This window comes from Sceloporus undulatus, chromosome 6 (assembly GCF_019175285.1).
Source record: "Sceloporus undulatus isolate JIND9_A2432 ecotype Alabama chromosome 6, SceUnd_v1.1, whole genome shotgun sequence".
Classification (NCBI taxonomy): domain Eukaryota; kingdom Metazoa; phylum Chordata; class Lepidosauria; order Squamata; family Phrynosomatidae; genus Sceloporus; species Sceloporus undulatus.
Window position 1 is genome coordinate 5,563,542 of NC_056527.1, and position 27,378 is coordinate 5,590,919.

General features: G+C 41.7%; 1 protein-coding gene across 9 annotated transcripts in view; it reads right to left on the bottom strand.

Moving 5' to 3' along the window:
• Window positions 1–27,378, bottom strand: part of NKTR (natural killer cell triggering receptor) — a 43,215-nt gene that overhangs the window by 10,174 nt on the left and 5,663 nt on the right. For 4 of the 9 annotated variants that reach the window (XM_042471588.1, XM_042471587.1, XM_042471589.1 and 1 more), the window contains exons 3-11: window positions 26,412–26,486; window positions 24,858–24,965; window positions 23,645–23,689; window positions 21,445–21,532; window positions 12,552–12,581; window positions 11,627–11,772; window positions 9,315–9,540; window positions 8,735–8,884; window positions 906–993 (exon numbers count right to left, since the gene is read on the bottom strand). In XM_042471588.1, coding sequence (XP_042327522.1) covers window positions 906–993; window positions 8,735–8,884; window positions 9,315–9,540; window positions 11,627–11,772; window positions 12,552–12,581; window positions 21,445–21,532; window positions 23,645–23,689; window positions 24,858–24,965; window positions 26,412–26,486 — 956 coding nt within the window. Of the gene's footprint in view, window positions 1–905; window positions 994–8,734; window positions 8,885–9,314; window positions 9,541–11,626; window positions 11,773–12,551; window positions 16,092–21,444; window positions 23,353–23,644; window positions 23,690–24,857; window positions 24,966–26,411; window positions 26,487–27,378 lie in introns of those variants that run through there. The other 5 variants (XM_042471591.1, XM_042471594.1, XM_042471592.1 and 2 more) reach the window with 5 other exon arrangements.

The window sequence follows — 27,378 nt, forward strand, 5'->3', positions numbered from 1 at the left end:
GGCTGAAGCTCTTTGGACCAGCTGAAGTTTTCAAACACTCTTCTTCAAAGGCAACTAGACACAAAAGGTGTTAATCCAAACAGGACTATTGGGATTAATCCAGTCCCAAAGAACTACTCTGCAGCAAGAGAAAACTCAGGCATGTGAGTGGAGATGCTGCACAGTTCCACCAAAAGCTAGGATATGGCACTGGTCTTCCAACTAAAGCTCTGGCTTAGATGGTCTTTTCAAATTCACACTCTTTTAAAAAAATTCATTAGTATTTTATGCCATCTTTCTCATCTCTGATATGTAAAAGTTCTATAAACTTCAAATGAATAAGGATGCACATTCCCACCCCCTGCCATTACACTCTACTTTAAGTACCATATAACCCCATCCTGTCCAACCATTTTATAACATCTACTCTTTCAATTGAGATAATTTTGCAGATTATTAGGCAGATAAGATAAATTTTTATTTCACTCTTCTTCTCAAAGCCCAGGGCTGTTGAACAGATTGCTTGGGACACTGTAACTAATTGGTCCAAAGATGATGCTTCACTTTATAGTATTGTTAGAATTCCAGCCAAAATAGGTGCCCATCGAACTCAATACTATCAGAAAGTCCAAAGAATTTCAACATACAGCAACATTTTTTAATTGATCTTGCTTGCACTTTCCCCATCTAGCAAATAAACTGATGGATTTAAAGGGAATTAGCATTTTCCTCCTCTGCTTACTAACCACCTCTGCCTTATCACAAGCACCTGCGAACATGCCCATCTTTTTAATTGACTAAACTGGCACTATCACCAACATCATCAACAGTCTTAGGCAAATGTTACACAGTTTTTTAATATTGGCTAAAACAGAACTCTCTCATAAATTAGAAAGTGTGAAGGGGGAAAAAAATGAAAAACATACTATTGTGCCTCTCCCTCTGATTTTTCTTCCAGATTTAGATACTGAGGGCTTCTGGTCAGCCAAAACTGGTGCTACATCAAGGGGCTTCCTTAAATATTAAAAATGATGTAAGCAGAAGGAAGAAAGCACTGAAAAAAAATCAATCCTTTTTCCAGTCAGTTGAATATACTACTAGACTGAGCATATGATTCAAACAACCACATACACAATTGCTCATCTGCCAATTGCTTATCCAAGTGATCTGTTCTTTAGTCTTAAATACAGGGTGGTACAGAACACAGCTTACAACCTTGGGAGTCTCTGACAGATGCCTCTCCCTTTCAATGGATTATGGGATTTTTGTCCAAGACACCAATTCTCTACAATTTCTATTTGGGAGGTGCTGTTGCACTTTGTAGGCTCCTTCTTCCTTTGGCTTCAGTTCAACAGTAAAAGTTGGGCTGGTGTGTGTCTCAAACAAAAAATTATTAAGGGAAATGAATAAATGCTACTCTTTCTCTGAAAAACCAAAAACAAAAACAAAAAAACCTTACTGTGGCAGGTTACAGACCGCCCGTTTGGGGCAGCCTGTTCCTGCCCCTTTCCCCGCTGTATTGGGGCCTCAGCTGCCAGAACGGCAGCCTCAGAGGTCCCAATCCGCTGCTTTCCAGGCCACAAAAGGCCGCTTCCCTGCAGCCTGGAAAGGGGTGTCCTTGGGGCTTCAAGCCCCAGGGACACCCAGCGACGGCGGGGAGGAGGAGAAAGGGGCCGCTTGGCCGTCTAAAGGCTGAGCCAGCGATGCAAACCGCAGAAGGAGCTCCGTTTTGGAGCTCCTTCTCACGCCGCGGAAAGGGCACTCTATACGTCCGCGCCGCCTCATTTGGATGCGGCGCATTTGTGACGTCGTAATGGCGGCCCCCGTGTGAAATGGGCGCCACTATTTTGTATGGACTGGGTCCGTACTAGGGTTAGGGGCGTCAAGAAATGGAACGTTGGTACTTACCTGAGAGACGTCCCTTTCCAGCAGAGAAGGTCCGAGCATCCTTTAAATTGGGGTGGCTCCGCCCATGACTCCTGTTAGGCAGGGAGAAAGAAAAAACAAAGGCCAGGGGCCTGACCCGCCTATCAGGGCGGAGCAACCCCTTGTGGCCTCAGTCAATGACTAGCTGAAAAAAAACCAAGCTATGGTCTCCCTGTACGCTAGAGAAAAATAAGGTTAGGCCCCCGTAGGCTAGACAGGTCGCATTAGCTGATCAGAACCGCTATCCCGGTGGACCCCATGCCAGCAGAGGAAGGGATGCAATCCCAAGCGGTGGGAAGGATGCTCGGACCTTCTCTGCTGGAAAGGGACGTCTCTCAGGTAAGTACCAACGTTCCATTTCCCAGCAGAGAAGGAGCCGAGCCTCCTTTAAATTGGGATTTACCAAAGCCGCTTAATCTCTTAAGGGTGGGCCTGCTGGCATGTAAATCTAATCTTTGACTATCTGTTGTAACACTCTGCGACCAAAGGCAGCCTCAGCTGACTGGAAGCGGTCTAGCTTGTAGTGTTTAACAAAGGTTGAGGGAGATTTCCATGTGGCAGCTCTACAGATCTCGGAAAGGGAAGCACTAGTGACCAGCGCCGCTGAGGTCGCTGCACTTCTCGTCGAGTGGGCCAGGATGCCCTCAGGTGGCTCGAGTTGTAGCGATCTATAACATAGTGTGATGCAATTCCTAATCCATCGAGAGAGAGTGGAAGTGGAGACCTTTTTGCCTGCAGACTTTGGCTGGAAAGAAACGAAGAGAGAGTCTGACTTTCTTATGGCTGACGTGGCCCTAATGTATGACTTAATGGCCCTACGTACGTCTAAAGTGTGATAGATCTTCTCTAACTCTCTGGAGGGGTGAGGACAGAAGGAGGGGAGGACGATGTCCTGCGCCACATGGAAGGCAGAGTTGACCTTTGGAATAAAGGACGGGTCGGTCCTTAACACTACCGAGTCCGGCCGAATGATGCAGAGTTCCTTTCTCACCGACAAGGCCCCCAGCTCCGACACTCTGCGAGCCGAGGTCAAGGCAGTGAGCATCAGAGTCTTAAAGGTGATAATTTTGAGCGGGGCTCTCCTAATGGGTTCAAAGGGTTGTGTCGTCAGAGCCTTAAGGATGACGTGGAGGTCCCAGGAAGGGAACCGGTGTCTTGTAGGCGGCGCCCTGTTAGAGACCCCTTTCAGTAGCCTGCGGATGTGGGGATGATTGGATATCCGGGCTGATTCTTCATGCGGTAGGATGGATGTAATAGCTGCCACCTGTCTCTTGACCGTATTGGGCCTGAGCCCACGGTCGGAGCCATCCTGGAGGAATTGGAGGAGAGTAGGGACCGTCACGTGTATGAAGTCCCTCTTCTTTAACTTACACCATCTCCTGAAAGCTCTGAAGGTGTAATCGTAGATCTTCATTGTTGATGGTCGCCGGGAGGCCAGGATTGACTCGATTACTTCAGGCGAGTAACCGTAGGTAGTCAGCATGAGCCGCTCAATCTCCACGCGTGAAGCTGAAGCCAGGCTGGCTGTGGGTGGTAGACCTGGCCTTGGGACAACAAATCCGATCTCAGGGGCAATGGCAAACTCTGTGTCGACAGGCTGAGGATCTCCGAGTACCACGGGCGTCTGGGCCAGGCTGGAGCTATTAGGATGACCTCCGCTCTGAGCCTCCGAATCTTCGATAGGAGCTTTGAAATCAGAGGAACCGGTGGGAAGGCATAGAGAAGACCCGACGGCCATTGGCAATTCAGGGCATCGAAGTCCTCTGACCCCTCTGTCTTGAACCTTGAGACAAATCTGGGTGTCTTGGCATTGACCGGGGAAGCGAACAGATCCATTATAGGGCTTCCGAGAGCCGTCACGACGCTTGTGAAGACGTCTGGATGAAGACTCCACTCTCCGTTGTCTATGTCGGTCCGACTCAGCCAATCTGCCCTGGTGTTGAGCAGGCCTTGAAGATGTTCGGCCTCCAATGAGACCAGATTGTCCTCCGACCAGGCTAGGAGAGACTGAGCCTCGTCCATGAGCGTGCGAGACCTTGTGCCCCCTTGGCGGTTGACATGGGCTTTGGCGGTTATGTTGTCTGTTCTGACCAGGACTGCTTGGTCCTTGATTATGTGTCTGAAGGCTAGTAGAGCCAATCGGATGGCCCGAAGTTCGAGCCAGTTGATGCTCTGTGTCTTTTCCCACTGGTCCCACTTTCCCTGGGCTATGTGGATCCCGCAGTGGGCTCCCCAACCGCGGAGGCTGGCATCCGTAGTGATCTGGACCTTCTGTGGTGTCCAGATGGGGCGCCCCCTGACGATCGCTCGTGAGGTCCACCAGGTCAGCGAGCGGCGCACCCGCCTGGGCATCCGTATCCTTATTGGTCTCTTGAGAGCAATGTCCTTCTGGTAGGGAAGCAGAAGCCACTGGAGTGGACGGGCATGGAACCTCGCCCAGGGCAGGCAGTCGATCGCTGCGATCATCAGCCCCTGGAGATGGGCCAGGGCCTGAAGCGAGGCGGACGGTAGGTCTAGAACCTTGCGGATCGAGGCGCGAATGGACTGGATCTGATCTGAGGGCAGGCACACAGTTCCCCCCAAAGTGTCGATCTTGGCACCCAAGTGACGGATCTGCTGACTGGGGAGGATGGAGCTCTTCTTCAGGTTGACGAGGAAACCATGGTCCTCCAGGGATTTGAGGACCATCTGAGTGTCGAGGGTAGCCTGCTGGATGGAGGGAGCTCGAATCAGGAGGTCGTCTAAGTAGGGGTGAACGTGGAGGCGACGGGACCTCCAATGGGCTACCAGGGCCACCATTATCTTGGTGAACACCCTTGGGGCCGATGCAAGCCCAAATGGGAGGGCTCTGTATTGAAAATGTCGCCGGCCATACTTGAAACGTAGGAAACGCCGGGAGTCCGGATGGATCAAGATGTGAAAATAAGCATCCCGAAGGTCTATGGAAGAAAGAAAGTCTCTGGGTTGGAGGCTGTCCAGGATCGACTTGAGGGTTTCCATCCAGAACCTCCTCTTGGTTATGAAGCGGTTGACTCCTCTTAGGTTTAGAATGGATCTCCAGGAGCCGTTCTTCTTTGGGACCAGGAAAATGGTGGAGTAACAGCCTTTCCCCTTCTGGTCCGACGGCACTGGTTCTATGGCTCGAATTTCCAAAAGATGAGAAATGGCTTCCAGTAGGAGGCGGTGTCGCTCGGGATCCTTGGATCTGGGAGAGGGCGCGAACATGTCGTGAGGCCTTAGATGGAACTGAAGCTTGTATCCATGGCGAATAGTGTCGAGAACCCACGTGTCCGAGGTGGAATTCTCCCAGATGTGAGCGAATCCCTGAAGTCTGCCCCCTACTGGAATCATTCTGTCATGCTTGTTTATTTTTGTTAGAAGCCTTGGGACCTCCGCCGTCTTTATGGGAGAAGGAGGCCTTGTTATGTTTGGAGAATTTGGAGTCTCCCCAACGGGATCTGGGTCTGGACTCCCTGGCTTGAGAAGAGGAGTTAGTGGAGGAGTAGTCAGGTCGAAAGGAACGAAAGGAAGAACGCTGTCTAAACTGCCTCCTATCGTCCTTCTTTTTAGCGGAAGGCAAGGCCTTCTTTTTATTTTTTCCCTCTACTAAGACTGGGTCAAGCGACTCGCCGAAGAGCTTAGAGCCTAAGAAAGGGGTGTAGGATAAGTTCTGTTTAGACCTGGAGTCCACATTCCAGCTCTTAAGCCAGAATTGGCGCCTAACTGCCACAGCCGCAGACTGAGCTCTCGCGCACTGTTGGACGGTGTCCAGCGTGGCGTCAGCTGTGAAGGCCCATGCCTTGATGATCTTATTTATGGTCTGTCTAACTCTGGTGTCTGTGTTAGGGAGCATGTCAAGGAGGTCGTTAGACCACTGGAGAGAAGCCCTGCTGACCATGGAGACTGTCGTGGCGGCCCTAATGGCTATGGAGGAGGCCTCATGGACTTTTTTGAGAGCTCCTTCGGCCCTCCTGTCCTCCGGACTTCTAAGGGTGTCCTCGCCGTCCCGGCTAAAAACTGATGAAGAAACTAGGGCGGACACAGGGGCATCAACCAAAGGGACCTTAAGCTTGTCCATGACTGACTGCTGCAGGATGTAATGCTTACGAGTGAAGCTATTGTTGGGCCTAGCTGCAGCTGGCTTTTGCCATTCCTCCCTTATAATCTGCATGATGTTATAAGGGCAAGGCACCTCTAAAATAGAAGGGGCCGAAACAGGGAATAGATCCTCGCCCACTCTGGGCAGATCCGAGTCGGGCGTGGGAGCCTTGCCCGAGGGCACAGAGATCCCCAGGGTCTTAGTAGTTTTTCTGATGAGGGGGGCATAATCCTCGGCACTAAAGAGTCGGGACGAAGAGGGCCCATCCCTTTCATCAATATCCTCATCTTGGGAAAGCTCTCCCTCCTCAGTTCCAGATTGATTGGAACCCGAGAGAGCCTCTAAGGCGTCCTCGTCAGAGGACAGCTGGATGGGCACCCTCTTACGTTTGGAGGACACCCTACTGAACCTCGGGCGTTTGGAGGGCGGCTGGTAGGAGTGTTCCGACTCTGAATCCTCCTCGGAGTGTTCAGAGACAGCGGAGTGGGAGGCCGCTGGGGAACGGGCTCGGGCAGCGCGGCGGGTGGGAGGGTCGCTTGAGCCCTCACTGGTGGACCTGGCCCCGGAACCGGAGGAAGCAGGCTCTGCCTCCTCCCGGGGGGCGCGCTGTGCCTCCAGAGCCCTGAACTGTGGTGGCTGACCCACTCCCAGGGGGATTGGGGGAGGAGGGAGCGCCGCGTAATGGCCTCTGGGGGCGTGCCGCCCCGCCTGCCGGGTGGGAAGGCCCCGCTTCCGGTTCAAGATGGCGGCCCCCATAGGGCTCCACATGGCCAAGATGGCCGCCCCCATAGGAGCCCACGTGGCCGAAGGGGCCGCTCCCGAGGAAAGGGGCGACGAAACCCCCCCATGGCAGAAAGGTGCGGTTGGGGTCCGCTTGCCAAGGGACCGGCCAGGCACTGGGCCAAGCAGTCTCTTGTGCAGGGACGGCTGGGAGGGAGGCGTCGCTGCCGCTGGTCTGGCTGGGGAAGGGCCCAGGCCACATGACGAGGGGAGGGAAACCCACAGGATTAAGGGGTCCCGGTCCCCAGGATGGCGCTGCCGCACAAACGGTGCCCTTTTCCCCCTGGGATGTCTGTGCCGGGGGAAGGGACTCCTGGGCCCCGGGATTCCTGGGCGTGGGGACTGGCTCTGGCGAGGGAGGGATACTCACGTCCCCTATGTCGGCGGCGTCTGGAGCGGGCTCTCCCTCAGCGGATCCAGCCTGGGTCGCTTGGGGGCCCCCGATGGCGCCAGCAAGCTGGAGGCGACTGGCCTCGGCTGGCTGCGACCGCGTCTCCTCACCCTGTCCCGGTTGGGACGCAGAAGCCACGAGGCAGGCTTCCGGCAGAGCCGGGGCTGGCCTGGGCAGAGAGGAGACCGCCTCGGTGGTCACTCTGGCTTTCTTGCCTCCCGGCATGGTCGAGAAGGAGGGCGGGAGGGGGAGAGACAAGAAGAAGAAAACAGAGCAGGGAAAGAAGAAGCGATTTTTTTTTTTTTTTTGAGAGGGCAATAAGAGAAGGAAGAAAGGAAAAAAAGGGGTCAAGCCAGGTGAGTCCCAGAGGCAAATAAGGCAGAAGGAAGTCTTGTAGAACGCGTCCTAACAGGAACAAGGCAGGAAGAAGACTGAGGCCACAAGGGGTTGCTCCGCCCTGATAGGCGGGTCAGGCCCCTGGCCTTTGTTTTTTCTTTCTCCCTGCCTAACAGGAGTCATGGGCGGAGCCACCCCAATTTAAAGGATGCTCGGTCCTTCTCTGCTGGGAAATGACGCCCCTTTCTAACCCTAGTACGGACCCAGTCCGTACTATTATGCCCGTTTGTAATGGCCCATAGTGAAGCTCCTGAAGAGTAGCTGTTGACATTACACTGGACAGCATTCCTTAAGGGCCAACGTAGTTTCCTAACATGTCCATTATAATGTCCTGCAAACTGGACTGATGTTGCTGGCATCTGCCTGTCCTCTTCACTATGGGGTTTTTCATTTTACATAATGACAGATATGCAACAGATGTAACCAAAATGAAAACATAATGTTTTGAAAACATAGTTCCAAGTCATTCCTTCATATACAGTAAGACCACTAAGAAAATGATTGCTTCCTGGTCACAATCTTAGACCTCTCAGACTTCTCCAGGATTGCTTTAAAAATCAACTCAATATTCAAGCTAAGCTCCAAAGATCAATCGGAGAAGGCTTGTGTGTATATCTCTGATGCATACTGTAAGACCTTTTAGGTCCCATTTTGGGAGAAAGGCAGGAAATAAATAAATACATGACTTAATAAGCTCCTGGAAGTGTCAAAAATTATGATGGACAAGCTACATATAAATAGATGTTGAGGACATCTCAAAAGATAACATTAACCAATATTTAGGTAAAAATGGGAACTGGATACAGCACTTCCTATCCTCTTGTTCATTTGTTAAAAATGGCAACTGATGCAGGACATCACTGGAGTCAGGCTAGATGCAACTTTTCTTCTATTACAAAACAAAGACTTTAGCTCCTAAATATAAAATACAGGGTTTATTTTTATATTAAGTTTTTCAGAAACGGTAATATTAGCAAGCATTCTCTCAGAAATGGACATAGTGAGTGTATCAAATCTTTGTTTATATACCACAAGCCAACAGGAATCTACAACTGGTATAATGACTGGATACTTAGAAATATATAATCACCTCGAGAATTACTGCATAGGAATATTCCCGCAAAGGAGGGACACACACAAAAGAAAAAGAGTTTACTACATACGGCTCAGGCTCTGCACTTGTAACTGGTGCATCTCTTCTAAGTAAAAATCGGTTTTCAGGCACTGGAGGAATTTCTTCAGGACGCACAACAGGTTTGTCTCTTTTCGCATTCAAGTCTGATTTTTCATTTGCTTCACTTCTTTCAGAGTGGCTGGATGGACAGAGAACAATTTTTCACTCACCCTGGAAGTGAAACTTTGAAAATTTATGATAATTCAAATGAGAATGTCTGCAAAGTGGAACATACCCGGTCGTTTTGGTAAATATTCAGTTCCTAAATTTCTTAGTCTGCCCATTTCACTTCTGCAAATACTAAACCTATCTTACTCCTTGGTGTATAGAGATGTCACATCTCCTTTCTAAGAGGCAAGGAGAACACACTTGCAAGAACTTCTGTATATGAAGGCCCTAATACCATTTTTTTCATTATTCAAAATGCATGCTTAGAGGTTCTCTTGCAACAGTGGAGCTCATTTCACTGTTTGCTTTCATTTAATTAGCTAGATGCTTTAAGGCTTGTTCCTAAACCTGACTGACTTTTTAAAAAAAGCCTTTTCCATCTATTTTAATGTATTAAGTACCTTCTTTGTCCTGGTGTCTGTCTGTTATTGGGCTCCTCTTTCTTCCTCTCTTCCCTTCTTCGCTTTCGTGACTGTTTAGCTTTGGTTCTCCTCTTGCGTTTCCTTTTCCTGCTTCTCTCATTTTCAGATTCACTGTCAGATGAAGATTCTGATGAAGTAGATGAACTGCTGGTGGAGGTGTCTGACACTTCTGAATTAGTTGAGACTTTTCTCTTCTTCTCCAGCGCTTAGAATGACAAAGTCATACTATTTTATTATTATCGCTAGAAGATATATGGATGGAATTCAACATGGATGCAACAAGAAATACAATTCAGTTATCTGGTGATATTAATTATTTACCATTACAAACACATTTCTGTTCCTGTTTCAGAAAGTGTGACAATTTACTTCTCATTTACTGACAGTTAGTATTGGAACTACAAAACCTCTGTTGATAATATAGTATTAAATAACTCCAAAACAATACTGCCATAGCTTACTCATGTTTGGCTTGTTGCACCCCAAATGTGGAAAGCCCTGCTCACTTGAACGTCTTATTTGCACCAACACTGTTTTCTCTCTTGTACCAAGACATGGCATTTATTAAGGACTTTTGGTCTTAATTTACTGTAAATGTACAAGTTCATGGTTTTAACTGTAGCAGACCTTTAAAGTGAGCTGTTCTGACTTGTGGTCACATTTAATATATTTATGTTAAGCCATTGAAGATTTTAAACTGGAATAGTTTAAAATTATTGTTTTACCTGTATGCTTCCCTGAAATCCCATGATAAAGGGTGGGATATAACAGTTTTAATAAATAAAACGAATAAATTTAACTTGAGAAAACAAAGCCAGAGCCATTAACACAAACTCACTCTCCTGCTTCTCTGCTCACACAAAGTAAACTATGAGGAGCCTGACCACATGCAGCAGGTCTGCAACTGACTGGGTCTTTGTTATCAGCAACCTACTGTCAACACTGCCCCTCCCAGATTTCAACTCCTCTCATTTGAAAAATATTCTTTCTTTTAGGTGTGTTTCACTTAAAAAGACCCACTGCCAATGCCCACGCTCAGCCTTTCTTCCACTTTCAATTTCCCTTCTCAAAGACGTTGGTGAGGGTATGATATAAGAGACATGTAGGCCAAACTATCAACATAACAGAACTGCAGGATAGGTTCTACATAGGAATCAATGAAGTTCTCTTCCTTCCCAAGTCCTCCATAGCCAGCTCTTCACTATACATGCACCAATCCAATAATTGTATCTGCTGGGAAATTAGTGTGCACCTCCGTTGAAATCTCCTTTCCAACAAGGACCACATAGAGAGGCAGAGAGGGAGAGAAAGGCTCAGCTAAAGGTGCACCCATGTGGGTATGGATCATATCTCCAAACTGAGTAAAATCAACTATTTTTCTTGAATTGACATAATAGACATAGTATATATAACATAGTACATGACATTGTAGATGTCATGTCCCTGCTGAGCCTGGAAATCCACTGGATGACCTTGGGCAAGTCATTCTCTCTCAGCCTCAGAGGTAGGAAATAACAGACCTCCTCTGAATAAATCCTGCCAGGAAAACCCTACAATAGAATCACCATAAGTCAGAGGTTGACTTGAAGGCACATAAAAATGGTACCAACAGATGTGCTCTTGCAACCTCTCCCAAAATGGTGCAGACTGTGATGTAACACCCTAGCAATAGCAAGCACATTTCTATACCACTTATCCGTGAACTAGCACTCCCTAAGCGGTTTACAATGTGTAAGCCAATTGCCTCCAACAAGCTGGGCACTCATTTTACTAACCTGCGAAAGGATGGAAGGCTGAGTGGATCTTGGAGCCACTCAGGATAGAACTTACAACGTTGTGGCTGCAGGACCAGTATTTAACCTCTGTGCCACCAGGGCTCCCTATAAATACAGCTGTATCAAGGAAAGTGACTGTTTTAATGGCAATGTCTGCTAAGTGAAATGGATAGTAATCTGCTGATCCATTCTGTCATTTAAACATTTCAAAAATATTTTATCAAGGAGATGAATGTTTAATATTCCTATGTCACCCTGTGTATCCTACCACAACTTTAGTTTATCCCAATACTCAGTGTCAGACTGTATGCACTCCAGTATATCAGAAGGAAATGGCCAAAATGAGCATGATACCATTATAAAGTATGGCATAAAGCATGGCAGGTAAGCACTGTCAAAGCACATTAAAATAACTATTTTAGAATACTAATACAAATTAAATGTTGGGAAATTTCTAAGGCTAAGACAAATTAAGAGCTCATCTCAACTACTCCAAACAAGAATGTAATGGCTTACCATCCTTGGCTGATTTTGTAACAAGCACTCCACAGTCAATAACTCGCACATCAGCATATGGCCTACTGGCAGTATCAGTTTTCAGATTTTCTATTTGTTCTATCACTTCAAATCCAGAAATAACCAGTCCAAAGACAACATGAACACTGCAGAAATATAAGATACAGAGGCTACCCTCATTTATACAGAAACAGGAGTTGAACGAAATGTTCTTCTTAAATACAAAATTTCAGCCTGTTTTTAAACAAGATAAAATGCAGTATTAAAATGTCATACCTTGGAATAGGTGATCATGTTTAACCTAAGATGTATATGGAGTTACATGTTACACAGTTACAAACATAAGTTGTTATTGCACACACACAGAACCCACTAAGGCCTATTTTAAAAAGAAAAGGGATAATTTGTTTCAGAAAACCAGAAATATCTTGAATATTAAGCTCTCCCTGCCTAAACAAGGCTTTCCACTTTTCACTATAAGAGCTCTGATTCTATTCCCTTATTTCTACTCCACCTTTCTGCTGAAGTTGCGATGTAAGGTGGCATCCTTCTTTTCCACTGAGAAAAAACATGGGCAATTTCTCATGCAGAAACTCTTGAAATTAAAGGTACAAAAATACCTGTCCTAATCACTTTCTTTAGCATTTTTATCCTGATGCTTTTTATAAGGAACTCAAGGACAACATATATGTCATATCACTCTTCCATCTATTTTACTCTGTTATTGTAACAATAATTTAGCCATTATGGGCCCAAAGTGGTGATGGTCTCAAAGTCACTCAGTGAGCTTCATGGCTGAGCAGAGATCTGAGTGTGCATCATTCTTCAATGTAATATATAGATGTGCCCAGGAAAGGCTCCCCACTTGACTAAGACCAAATCTTTCCAACATGCAGGAAAAAATAAATAAAGATGTGGGTCTTACCCATCAAGATGAGGAGCAGGTTTTGTAGTTCTGTTTAACACCAACATGCATGAGAAGATGTTTTTTTGGGGGGGAAATCAGGTGTTCAGATGAGAAGGTAAAAAGGCAGAATGGTGCACATAACAAAAAAGTAGGGGGAGAAAAAAAATACAACAGTTAGTTTTGTACAGAAACCCCTGGGTCCATACTAAATGCAGGGACTTTTGAGTAAGTGATTAACATTGCAACACAAAACCACACTTTTCAGTTTTTTCCTCTCATTAAGATGGAATACATGCAGTGCATATAAACAAATCAACTTCTCAGTTTCACCATGGCAGGAACTGGATGAATTATCATGGATGTACACATATTTCATTTATTGCACATTGCACAGAATTGCAATCTGGTTCTTGAAAGTAACTTCAGAATCACAGTAAATTAGGTATGGCTACAAGTATTATCTCTATACATCACTTTTTAACAATCAAACCTATCAGTCACAGAAATGTATAACATTTGTTTCTGCAAACTAGCTGGTCTCTCACTACTCTCCTGGGTCAGTTCTAAACCATTTCACTGAAGAATGGTCTACAGATACTGCTACAGAAAAGTAGTAGTTGAAAGTCTATGCTCAAAGAATGTCATAAATTAGCTGTCCCTTGTACTGTGTCTCCCAGATGTTTTGGGGTACAACTCCCATTATCCCTGACTATGGGTTCTGTTGATTAGGAGTGATGGGGACTGTAATCTAAAACATCTGAGTGTGCCAGAGTGGAGGGAATTTACACTGGCTCACTGCAATCCTACACCTCATTTTTCAATCAAAATAAATTCTATCAATTCAGTGGAACTTACTCTCACATTAAAATGTACATGATCGAAGCCTTAGAAATTCATTTGCGCTGCTTGCAATGTGATGGCCATGTTTATTTGTTCCTATCATTTTGGATATCTTTCAATACCTATATAAAGGTTTTCAGCTTCTTTTAAAAATGGAATTTACTATCTGGAAGAACTAGTTTGTCTTTCAAATATTCCAAACCATTTTTGGGGGCAGCACATTAGAAACATCATCAATATTACTTTCAAACTTGTTTTCCAGGAAAGCTCTGCTTTGAAATCATTAAGAACTTCATCAGGATCCAGAGAATTCATTCCACTATGAGGATTGTAATATATATAATTCTGATCCAGAAAGGCATCTTGTTAAAATTTGTTCCAGCAAATTCCCTTTGAATAATTAGATTTTTGGTCATCTAAACATAAATGCTACCCTGGAAAGTTCATTCATACATACAGTACATGTTAATCATACATGTTAATAGTCCTAATGACTATTTAGGACTCGATGTTTCCTCAGTCCCCATTTGTCAATAGGGCAGTGCAATAATACAACTCTAGAATGGAACCACCTGAGGTTATGCAGGAAAAATCACAAATCAAATACAACACACTTGAATCCTCCTTAAACCCACACAAAGTATTGCTCTAGCAAAAAACAAGGACCATTTCATAATTTCAAATTGTTATTAAAGCTCCTTCTCCTGAGCCTACTTAACATATGTTACATTTGTCCATATAAATGAAATAGTTCTCTAAATTTCACTTCCATAAATTAAAAGGTTTATTATTAAGGGACTACAGCTCTTGGTCGCACAATTCTTGACAGCCACACCAAAAACTAGTGCTGGTTTAGAAGCCTTGAATGAATGATGGCCAAGGAACTCATCTGCCTCATTTTCCTAGAGGAAAGGGAGGTGGGGTGCTTACGTATCTTTGGTCACAGACATTCCCTATACCAGGGATGGACAACTGTGGGAGACTAGGGTAGCAGCGCATTAGCCCTCTAGGAGACCTTAGAGACTGCACCTGCTCTCAAAAAATGATGATAATAGTTTTGCACCCAAACTTCTTTAAGAGGTATGGTATGGGGCTTTTTTCACCATGCTTTGAGTTTCAAAAAAGGCCTCTCCTGGGTCTAAATTGGCCTGTGCAGCATAGTGTGTAGTGGAAATGTACATCATAACCCCTTGTGGATATTATGTGGAACATCTATTGAGTAGAAATGTGTTTATTAAGCCCTCAGTGAAATAGGGACATAGAGTTATTGTGATTTTCAAATTTAAAACAAAATATTCTGTTTCACTTAAAGTCCTGAAAGCCTTGGCAGTATCACACTTGAGGCATATGCTTAATTTTCACAGAAATAAACATACAATACAGTGAACATTAAACACATGCTTAAGGGCTCCAAACACCAAAGAACATTCACAAACAAGGAACAGAATGTGCAACCAAACATTACCTCACCACGAGTTGATTCTTATATAGATAATACACTATACTGCAAGGGCTACTACATGAGCAACATACAGACAAAATAATCTGTAAGTAGACATTTCGTAAAACAGCTAAGCATTCCACTAGTGTGCTTCCATAGTTGGGGGTTCTGTGACTTCAGGTCACAAACTCAAATGTTACTCTAGCCATGAATGCACTGAGAAACTAGTAGCATGTCCCTCAGTCTTAGTTCTCATAACTATAACATTTGTTACTGTCCAGCAGAAGAGCTGTGAAGACGAATAAGAGACATATTGTAAAGCAATTGGCATACTTTAAACTACAGCAGATGCTACTGAAGAGAATACTTTGAATAGAACTTCCAATATATTACCAAGGATATCGTGAAGAACAACTCCAAATACCGATTGAAATACTGAACATCAGCTGTCCATTACAGCTCTGGAGATTTCTCCATTTAAAAAATATCCACTTATTTTCACAGTTAGTCTTTTTATTACTCAACCATAAATATGTAAAAACAAAACAGAAGTCATTGAGGGAGACAAAAGTGAACAGTACCCTTGAGCAACTGGAGCAACAAACATTATAAATTGTGCCCTGCTTCCCTCTTTCCATATTTTAGGTGCCCCAATAAGTTTGAAAGGTTGTATTTGAGCAATGTTCAAAACAGGTGGCAGGTGTTTTTAACAACCAATGCATTTTCCACTAATATTTGTTCCACAATCTATTGCACAATAGAATAAGAACCTGTCCGTCCCTCCCTTTTCCAAAGTTGTACAATTTCCTCTAAATGAAGAGTTGCTTAGAAAATGTTGCCTCTGGAGCCCTTGAAAGAGCTCTCTCAGGAAAACAACTGGTTTTCTACAAGTCATTGATAAATTTGATACTGTTTCACAACCTTAAATTTTCCAAGTTGAGAGGATGAGGCTAGACTGTATTTATGGTTTTAAAATAGCACTGTCATAAAGACATCCTCTCTCTCAGAGCTGGAAGAATTTTACTACCACAAGATTTAATGCACATATGAGCAGAAAAGGACAAGAAAGAACAGAAAGGAAGGAAGGAAGGAAGGAAGGAAGGAAGGAAGAAAGAAAGAAAGAAAGAAGAGAAAGAACACAGCCTTAGAGGAATGAGACATTACCTTTGGAGCGCACGATGTAACACTGTTTCTGTAAATTTTACACAAAAATGGCAAGAAATAAATTGTAGTACAATTCCAAACAAATCTGAGTCTATGTTTAATACAAAATTTAAACTTTTTCAAGTGAATGCAGCTTTCAAAGTGTACTCAATACCAAGGACATTTTAAAAACAGGGCTCTAAATTTTCTTTATGGTCATATTTGGAAAATAGCAAATGCAAGATTATACCAGTAAAGAGACATCCTCCACTACAACAGACACTCTTGTTAAAACCTCTGCCTAAAGCAGCACTTGAATATTGAAAGCACAAATCCTTTACTTATATGGTTAGCTAAGTACATTCAATTTTGGGATCTTTCACTCCCCCAAGGGAAAAAAGGAGTCAATTATACTATAGACAGTAAGCTATCTTTTTAAACCACATCCAAAAGTCAGTCAAAAACACAAAGGCAGCATCATTCTCCCTAATCTTAAGATACTAGATTGTGTTGAAAGATTAAAGCTAGCACAAGGTGCTTATACTAATGCTGCAATTTGGCACTTATGTGTAGACTATGGAGGCATTATAGATATTAATGAATAACAAATTTACAATGTAAGTAGGTTAATGTAATTGGTCCTTCATTAAAGATTGGGGGGGGGAGGTGTTGTGAAAAGGGCCCCACAGGAAAATCATATATCTTTAAGTTAATCATTGGAGAAATGGAAAGCTATTCCCAAACTATGTTTTATTACAAAAAGATAATATACACTCCCCTGAATTCTGCTGCTTTACATTTAATAGAATTTTCCCCAAACAGCAGTTTGAAATAGGACAAAAAATCATCATCCTAGTCATATTCTCTTCTATTATCTTAGCTCTGACATCTAGGAATCTGGCATTCCCATCCTCCTCCTGCACAAGCTGGGTTTAGAAAAAGATGTAGACCTGTTGCAAGTTTTACAATGCCTCAAAAAGAAAACCCGGGCTGCTTTTAAGAAACAGAACTCAAGACTCTTGTGGTTATTGTGTGCCTTTGGTGTATTTCCAATTTATGGCAACCCTACCACAGGGTTTTCTTTGTTCAGAGGCTTGCCACTGCCTTCCTCTGAGGCTGAGAGTATCTAACTTTAAACACTACCTGGCTAGTCAATCTAGTCAATTTCAGGTCTCTCAAAGCCTTGTATGAACCCAGATGGATTTTCAAACACCTCTCATTGCAACAGTACACCTTCCTTCAAGCTGCATCACATAATTATTTTTGGAAGTCTTCTCCATTGTCTTTCCTTTCAGCAGAAGGAACTGGTTAGATGATGCTGTGGAATCTGGTCAATACACTTAAAAGGTGTTGCTCCTGGCATGACCAGAAATATTGCAGTTCAGTTTCAGAGACTTAAACATGTCTAAGGGATTTGATACACGCTTTTTACAGCGCATTAGCGAAGATCATAACAGCCCAGCATATAAGAAGAAAATGCCAACACTCACTGGAGACTGGCTGCTGACTTTTCATTATACTATCAGCCCGTTCACTTTGCTGAACTCCACTATATCAAGTTCCCTGAAACTTCAGGAACATATCCTGAAAAGTGTGTGCGCAAACGATTATGAAAACCTTCCTGTGGATGTAGTCCTCTGAATTTTAGTCACTGTTTGTTTCTGATTTGTTTCCTAGCAAAGATAAAGCCACACTAACTTTACAAACTTCAATTTCAACCACTATGTCTTGGGACTCATGCTATCAATAACAACTCCATTATTAGTCTATACTCTGCTATATCTGTGTGTTCCAGGTTCCAAATGTGTTCTTCACCAAGGCTAGGCAACTGAAGTCTTCCTGATGTTTCGGCACTGCAATTCCCATAATCTGTCATCAATGGATAGGGCTGATGGAAACTATAGGCCAAAATCAATCTTAGGCTTAAAGCTGTCCACTACTGACCAACACAGTCCATTTACATTGTAGGAGAAAAGAGTTTGATCTGGATGTAATACTAAAACAAATTTGATATTATGATTATGTGGCAAGCAAGCCTTCTTCACTTGAGTGCTTTCCCCATTTTCTTCTGCGAAACAGCAAGGAGTCTAGAAGCTTTCTATTCCATTTTAAATTAACCACAGCTTTTATGTGAACAAATCTAAATCATGGTTAATCTTAACTATGGTCAGTGGAAACAAGCCACTTTGAACCACAGTTTATGATGCTGTTTTATTTTTAGTAACAATCATTCACATCTATCAGTATAGGGTTCAGATATAGCAACTTATTATTCCTGATCTCCACATGGGTAAACAGGAGGAGGAAATGGGTGAGAGGTACCTGAGGCCAAGACATGCCTAGGCTCATTCTCATTATACCAAACATAAACTAGGTTTCAGCATTTGGTCCAGGTAGAGCAGTTGTACTGGTACAGCAGTTCCTTGCATGTTTTCCCATGAAAAATCTATGGCGGACATAGATCTCTAATCATAGGCCAGATATGGCCCATGAACCCTCACCATTCAGTTGATACAGGCCCTTCCTGAACTTGATTCTTGAGGTGATTCCTGAGTATACAAAAGGCACAGCTTTGAAGAAGAGAGATCTCAGGGAGGGTCATGGGGAATAAATGAAATTCAGCCTCCCCCCAGGGGGCCCTAGGAGGTAATCTTGGTCATAATCCTACTGTTTAGTCCCAACTAGAGTAAACCAACTGAGTCAAATGTTGGTGAGTCAACACAGGTCTACATTAGCTTGGACTAACAGTAAGATTTAGGTCCCAGTCTTCAGCTTTTATATTGACATGAACTCCTAAAGTATTCTGTACAAGGCTCTGAAGTGTTCTATACAATATTAGCCTGTCTTACAGCAAGAAGGTATTTTGTAATAGTATCCTTTCCCCCATGAGATCCCTTCCAACTCTGTGAGCCTATAATCTACAATATGTTTTCTACATTCATTAGATCTATGGTATCAGAGTGAACTGATCAAGCTATTGGTCAAACACATTTGGCCCTCTAATTGATTATGTACCACAAATTGAAGAGCCATAGCTAATCTTCCTATCTGTAGGGCTTTTTAAATATTGGAGATCATAGTGCTGAAACTTATTGTGCAGGGATTAGTACTTTAAGAACATTCCTCCCTGAAACCTTTAAGTCAAAATATGTTTTTCCACATGTATATGTGGGTGAGACACTACAATCCCATGGATATGGAGCACAGAATATCTGCAATGGCTCTAAATGGCACAGGGACCCTGTTCTCATCCAACATGTTGCCTCTGGGGCCAAGGCACCAATAATGATTCAGATATGTAGCTTTGCCAAGCTACTGGGTACTTGATAACCCTTTGCCATTTCATCTGCAACCATTCTTCTCTGTTTCCCCCAAAGGTTCCAGTGCATTTAACTCTGGGACACTGAACTGCTACTTCAGAAGTAAACTGTCCAGTAACATTGCAACACTCTCCATCACAAGCAGAGATGGATGGAAGGGGCAGCTGGAAAGAAACTCTGCATCTTGTCATATGTGCAGCAAACTTCATTCATTGCCTTTAAATCTACTGCTGCCTACCACTCAACCCCCCATTTCAATTAAAAATCAGAAGAATGAACCCTTGAAGAATGATCACACATTAAACAGCTGTATTAGTGTAGAACCTGTTCATTTTAGTTCAACTTATGTTTCTGGTTATAATTCTGGAAATATGAGAGGCACCGAGATTACTTTCCCTATTCAATGTACTTCCTATATTCAGTGAACGTACAGATCTATGCCTATATAAAATCACTTCCTCTGAACTGTGGCGGTAGGGTTAACTATTCATCTTATTATATCTTTTTAGAAAACTGAGCCAACTGTTTAAACTCTGTATCAGAACCTTTCAAATTAAACACTACACTATAAAATACAGAGCATACCTATTAATCCAGTTTTGACTCATATAACTGCATTGTCATGTCAAAGAAACTTTAGAGCCCATCAGTAGCCTCTTGGGCAATGTGCTTTCTCAGTTGTAGAAGTTGTTATTTCTCTTGTTCAGATAAGCTTAAAAATGGAAACGTGTGAGCAAAGAAGGTAGTAAGGATAATGAACAAAGTATTTTGTTTATTACTGAAGATATGATTAATGCCAGTCTGAATTTTCAAAAGAAGCCACTTTTCTGTTACACTAGACAAGAGAATTCACTTCAAGCCTGAATCTCTTTTCCTAATGAAGTATGAAGGAAAACAGGTTACCAATTCTTCCACTTATGTTTATAATGACTTTCCATTTTTGGGACATTCTTTAGGAAGCAACCTAAATATGCCTCTTATCTGAACTTATTTGATCTCTTCAGACAGAAAGGATATAGTCCTTCTGGACATTATACAGTATTCCTTTAACAAGGCAGTGAAGCACCATTCATTCTCATCCACTAAGAAAGATGGCAAAGTTTACAAATATGTGACTAAAGCAACTTGGATTATTTTTTTAAGTATGAAAAGATATCAATGTAAAATGTAACAAAACTTCAAACCCACTTTTCTCAAACACAAAGCCATAGTAAATAACACTTATACTTTTTTTGTAATTATGGAAAGTAATTAGCAGAAAACAAGGCCCATGTTGAAATACGCTAATAAAATTAAGCAGAATGACTGGGGAGACAATTTGTCAACTTCAGCCCACTAGGTACTTAGTATTCATAATATATTTTTGAATCTGAGATCAGTTTTGAAACAAAACTTCTGAAATGTCCAATTTTGCCATTAAATGTATTAGATAAAATCTTGTCAAAATAAACTGTGTGCAGAAACACTTTTTATTATACATGTACTCTGTTGTAAAATGGAAGCCTTTATGATAAACTCCAAAAATATCTCATCCTAAACAAAATGACTCTTTGAAAAAAAACTTTTTCTGCTGCTTGCAGATGCATTCTGGTCAACATGATCTAATCCACATAATTTTCATTGACTTTAGCCCTCTTCAGAAGTTTCTCTCCATGTACTAAGTGAACATGTGCTACTGCTCAATACTCATACATTCAGAGGTCTTGAAGACGACACTATGTGCATAGCAACCAATACCTGAACTCCACCTTTCAAACTTTAACCAAATGCATGAAGATCAGGGGGCAGATAGGGCAAAGATGAAACAATACTGGGATGTGTTCACTAAATGCATAGGGGAAAACTTCTGTAAAGGGCTTTCTCATTGCCAGGAGCTGAAATGGGATGCAATTTTTGCCTCTTTTTTAAAAATAAGATTCTAAAACTGATTTATGTACTGAAACTCTTAATTTATTATTTTTATACTCTTTAAAGATTTGAAGTAAAGTCAATTACTGCAGAACAAACATTCTACTCACAAAATTTAAGATTCATCTCTTATTAGTGAGAGGAGCAAATAAGAGTACATTGTTCGTCGCTTTAAGGTTGATTTTAGCAATACCATCTTTCTCATGAACAGCGCTTCTCCACTGGAAAAAAACTAAACTTTCAATTTACATCTACTTACATGAAAAACTGGGAACCATTGGTATGTTTCCCTCTGTTTGCCATTGACAAAAGAAATGCCCGATCATGTTTCAAAATAAAGTTCTCATCTGTTTCAAAAAAGAAAAGAAAAGAAAAGTCCATTAGCTTCTATGACTTTACAGACTTCAAAAATGTCAGTAAATAACAATACGGAATTACCCAACTTTATAGCAGAGAAATTTAAATTTAAAAAGCAATCTACACAATTAAAATGGGAACGAGTTTGAACAAACAAATCAGCATCTATTAAAATAATGCTTTGCAAGGCTAATAACAAAAAAGAAAGAAAGAAAGAAATGATTTTAAAACTGTAAGTAGTAGATTTGTTTATCAAGCTGCCTTTACTGGGTCAGACCACATGTCCAACTAACCCAGTTTTGAGACACAGCAGCCCTGCCCAAAATGTCAAACACAGGATTTCCAGTTTTGCTGTTCAAAAACTTTTTCTACAAATGGATCCTATACAGATTATCTGCAAGGCCATGGAACTAAAGAACCGATGGTGGGGGGAATGGGACATGGACGGACCGACAATAAAACAGTAACTTGCAGAATGCCCGTCACAAGATAGGGGCTTATCAGTGGGTAATTAAGGCCCACTATATTCCCAGCAAAGAGACCAATGTCTGGCTAATTGAGGATTACGTTTTCTGTATTCCGAGACTTCTTAGGACACTCTTGGGGTATTAAAAAAAATGTCAGCAGAGAAAAAGAAATAATACACAGTAATCCCCCCAGTGATCTATAGACTACTACCCACCATACCAAAAGCGTGAAGTGAAGTGAATAGGCGTAGTGGGACAGGAATCCTTCTCTTTATAAAAGTTGTTTCAAACACTGGGATAGACCCATGTTTAATCACATACAGAGTAGACTCACTGATATAAATGGCCCTTAAGTTATGATTAACTGGAGTCTGCTGCTGGTACAACTGAGTCTAAACCCATTCCAATATTCCTTCTCCCATCCCTTCACCTTCCACATACTTCAAAAGCCACACTAACAGTGATAAATCTCTTAGGTCTACAGCAGTGTTTTTCACTAAATGAAAAAATAAAATAAAACGAAGGAGAAAAGCACATGTTCTCATTTCATGACCAGTACGAATGTGTTAAATTTTCTAAAGTAAAATGTTAGGTTGGTGATGAGAACAGAGATACTGAGCAACACTAATTTTAGTCAGGAAAACAGATTTCTTATGTGCACAGTCATAGCAATTATGGCTGAACTATTTGATAGCAAAGTTACAGAACCAGAGTATTTGTACTGTACTTACCCATAATAACATCATAGAAAACAAGAATCGAAAACTTTTAGAATATGAGTTTGTCAACAGGCCATCAATATTTGCTAACATCTAACTATACAGTATTAAGAATCCTTTGAAAGTATCTTTTGGACCATGCATCAAACTGAATTAAAATGAGTATCAGACACTGTAATTCGATCCAAGCACTTTCTGTATAGTTTGTAACCAATACTGCAACAGCGGTTCAATATCTGTTCTAAAAATCAGCAACCGATAATATGAAACTTAAAGAGTCTAATTCATAAACATACCTTAATTTATCCCATTCTATGGAAAGTACATGCTGAAAAATATTTTGAGAATTCAGTACCCATACAAACCTTGAAAGAGTAGGATGGGGGAAAGGAAGACTTAAGACTTTTTCAGCGATAATTATTTGGAATCCAATTATTTTGTTATTGAAAGAGAAAACTGCCTTAGAGCTTCTCAAACAACCTCTAGGCTTCTCTCCAAGCTATATTTACCCAGCCACAAATTCATTATCAGTGGTCCATATATTAGGAAGGGTGCAGGGGAACAATCTGAATTTGTGTTGAGTTTTTGTCTCTTACCTTTTCATTTTGCAAAAGACCACATTCTCTATAAACAAAAGAATATGTTGACAGTTTTAGGCAGGAAGAAAGGAGTTTTCATGAATCAAGTTGCCTAGCCTCCATGCTGCAGTCATGTTTAACCACTACATTAGCCGCAATAAATTTTGATCATTAACGCTATTATTACAATGGTTGTATTTAAAACACATGCACATAGATAATATCCATGCAATGTTACTTTCATGCAAAAGTCATCTATTGTACACCTTTTTATTAAACACATCAGGAATCAAACCTCCCCAAAATAAAGCAACTGATCAAGAATGATTAGACCTTACCTTTGAAATATCCTCCATAAATAGATTCACCTCCTTTTCCATTACCTAGTATATTAAAAAGTATAAATTAAATTTTGGCACAGGTATTTTAAAAACTGGAACTGTTCCTATGATCACGAACTAGTGGCCTATCAATTTTACAACGCTTATAGTCACGAACAGATCACTCATCAAATCAATATCTTTGGTAGATGCATAAGGAACATGTTAGAGGTTACTTTGCCCTTTTACTGCCTGTTAACCTCCTGTTCTCTAAAGGGCTGGGAAAGAAGTGGGAGGGAGCACCAGAAAAAGAGTCACATGCATGAAGGTGGCTGGTTTGTACTAACAGAAAAACTGTGATTCTTTAACAAGGGAAGATGCCCAATTTCTCAAAATCGTTTGCAGTTGTTCCCTAGATTAATTCTGATTTCAAGCGAATTCTCAGTTACAGATGCTCAACTTACATTCCAAGTAAGCCTTCAGTGCAGGGACAAAGGCAGGCATTTTGTAGCAGGGATGAAGAAAGCAATAGTAACCAAGGAGTAGGTTAATGAGCAGAGCAGTAGATGGACAGTCATACACTAGGTCTGAAGACATTAGTTCTAAATCTCGTTTAAATTCATCTCATCAAGCAACATTCCTAGACTGTTCATTTATGTGAATTATCTGGAAGACTGGAGAAACCTTATATCTGCAATTCTTGGGCATATCTGCAGCCCTTTATGCAAACACAGGATTGACAAACACAATAAGCTACATGACTGATTCAATCAAATGCTTGCAAATTCCATGCAGGGATTTAACCACAAATTAAGAAGTGCTGATCAATCTTGCGTAGAGATATTCTGATTAACATGCCACTTTATTTCATTTCCAAAAAGACAGTGTGTGAGGGGACACTAAGTACAGATGCTATATAGGTTCAAGCATTCCATAAAGCAATGCATCAGAAACAGAATTTTCAGATATCACTCATATATAAGCAGTAAGCTAATTGGTCAACTTTGTATTCACCTTGTTTTCTATAAAGCCTCAATTACCCTTTGCTTTGAGGGCAGAGGCCAAGCTACACATTTCATTAGGGCCTACAAGAATTTTAAAAACTTAATCTCATTGTAATATTAACTTTTAAAATGAAAGTAAGTACTGGTTTTGTAAAATGTTCTAGCAACACATTCCCTGCCAGTTTAATGACACTGGAGTGAGAAATTTAATTTCTCTCAGTGTCTACCTTCGCTGAAGTCTCCGCCTTGAATCATGAAGTTTTTAACCACACGATGAAATGTTGAACCTTTGTAGCAGAGTTTTTTCCCAGTTGTTTTCCCAATTCCTTTTTCGCCTGCAGAGAAGAAACATATGTCAACTACAAGCTTAAAAATCTCATCACAGTAATATTGATTTCAAGATGGAACTGTAGACTAAGACAGTAGAATTCAAAGACATAGGTGTGTTAGTCTGGAAAATCAGTACGCAAAGGAGTCTTATTATTATTATTGTAGCACCTTTGAGACTGACTGATATAAAGAAGCTGGTAGCAGTAGCTTCCATAGACTCAAGGCTTCTAAGTTTAAGTGAATTCCATTATCAGTAACATTATCAGTAAATCAATTCCAAGTGTTAGTTTGAATTTTAAAACATGTTGAATCATCTTCCCAAAATGAATTAAGCACCTTGGATAGTTCTTTTGGAGTCACAATTAAAACCCAGAGTGGATTTACCATGCCACTGCCAAGGAAGCCCTGAGCAACTACTATTTAAGTCAGAATACTGACTGTTTGCAGTCTTTAATGTCTTGGTCTATATGCTCCACTTGAAAGCACAGATGCAATCACAAAACTGACCTTAAAGGAATAATTATTTTTCTACTGTACGGACTGAAATATTTGAAGATTTTCTAACTCTTTGTCCCTCTCCCCCCAGACATTTAACACGGCAGGTGAGGGGTGACTGGGGTTTTTTTTGGCATATCATGACTATAACAGCATTTTTTGTGAACACTTGGCAGATGCCAACTTCTCCAAGATTGTCTCCAGAAAAAGATTGGGAGAATTGAAATTGGATTTCATATCTTGGGCCAAAAAGAGACCTCCTGCCGGAAAAACATTCCCAAGCTCCTATTTGTCTGTTCATTCTATTTTTCAGTGAAGGGTGTGGGAAGAGGACACGAGAATCCTAAACAACTCCTTGTGCCTCTGGTGACTGCTAGGCAGGAACATCCAAAGAGGCACATATCAAAGAACATTCAAAAATGCTTTTTAAAACAGTTTCTGCTTTAGCACTAAACCACACATTTTTGCAACCAATGCCACACAAAACTACTTCTGGTATGTTAAGAACAAAGATCCAATGCTCAAATAGTTTCCATATGTGTGTGTGTGCACACGCAAGTGTAACTATATTTTCATCCCTAGGCTATAATACCTCGCAGGGAAATTGATGTTCTACCATGTTATAGATATAATAATAATAATAATAATAATAATAATACTTTATTTATATACCGCTTTTCCGCAGCGATCAAAGCGGTTCACAGTAGTATCATATATACATATAGCTTTGTAGTTAAGACCTCTGTATGTTAGAGAACTAAAAAGGTATTGCAAAGGAATGCGTCAAACAAACTGGCCAATGCTGAGCTTTTTAATATATGTGAGTACAATTTTGGCACCCTGGAAGTATTACGCAGGATGGTTGGTCTTACTAACCATGTGGCCTCTGTAGGTGGACCCTGGAGTTAAGCTGTAAAGTAGCTACAATCATTCATGACTATGAGGAAGCAAGTTACCTGTACATAGGCAGAGGAAATTTTTGCAAGTCCTTGGACATACATCAGAGAAAAGTTGAAATACAATACGACCAACTGGAATGAGAAGATAGTATTTTAGTTTTGTTCACAGACCAGCTAACCCAAAGTACTGAGTTTTCAGTAAAGTTCTTGAGTAAACTTCAGTTTAAAAAAGTCTGGCTCTCTTTCAGTTTTGTCTCCTTTTGGTGATACTCACAGATAAATGTTTAGTGTCACTTGGGAAATACTGAATCAATCCTCTCTTTGCTGCCCAAGTTTTGCAGAAGTGGGAAAGGGAAGAACTATAGCGTAAGTGTAAACTGCAGAGCATGGCAACATGGATCCTGCCAAGCCCTTCCTGGTCAGCCTAAAGCCTCCATTGCAGGATAGCAATGTGAGAAATTGTGTTTATTGACAGAGGAAGAACATCCATAGAGGGGCAACCAAAGAATTACTATGCAGGAACTCAGTTTGTTGTCTTGATTCAAAAGGAGCAGGTTGTGAACTGCAAACCTGCCTTCTGCTTTTGAATGACTAACTGTCCCCCTCTTAGTTACTTAAGCTTTGTGCAGTTTTACAGGCTTCAGGTAATATGAAGATTAATAGGCTTGTTGTTAGCTACAGAAATGCCAAGTAGACTTGAACACAACCTCTATGAAATCAAACCAGAAATTCAAACCAGGTGTTAATATAAGCATTGATCAAGAAGTAATGAACTGAGACTTTTTTGCATTAGTGTTATACTGTAGAAAACTACATAAGTATCAGTCTTGTGCATATCCTTTTCTCTTGTCACATCTTGGAAGTAAACAGACACATTTGCACACCCTAGCTGTGCTTTTCATTTCATTTCTCTCTTCTTGCTAGAGAGCATGTAAGCTCATCTGTATTTATAGCAATGTATATGTGAGAAGGGAAATAGAGATGTGTGGTCAAACATAAAAAATATTTAAATTTCTAAAACAAA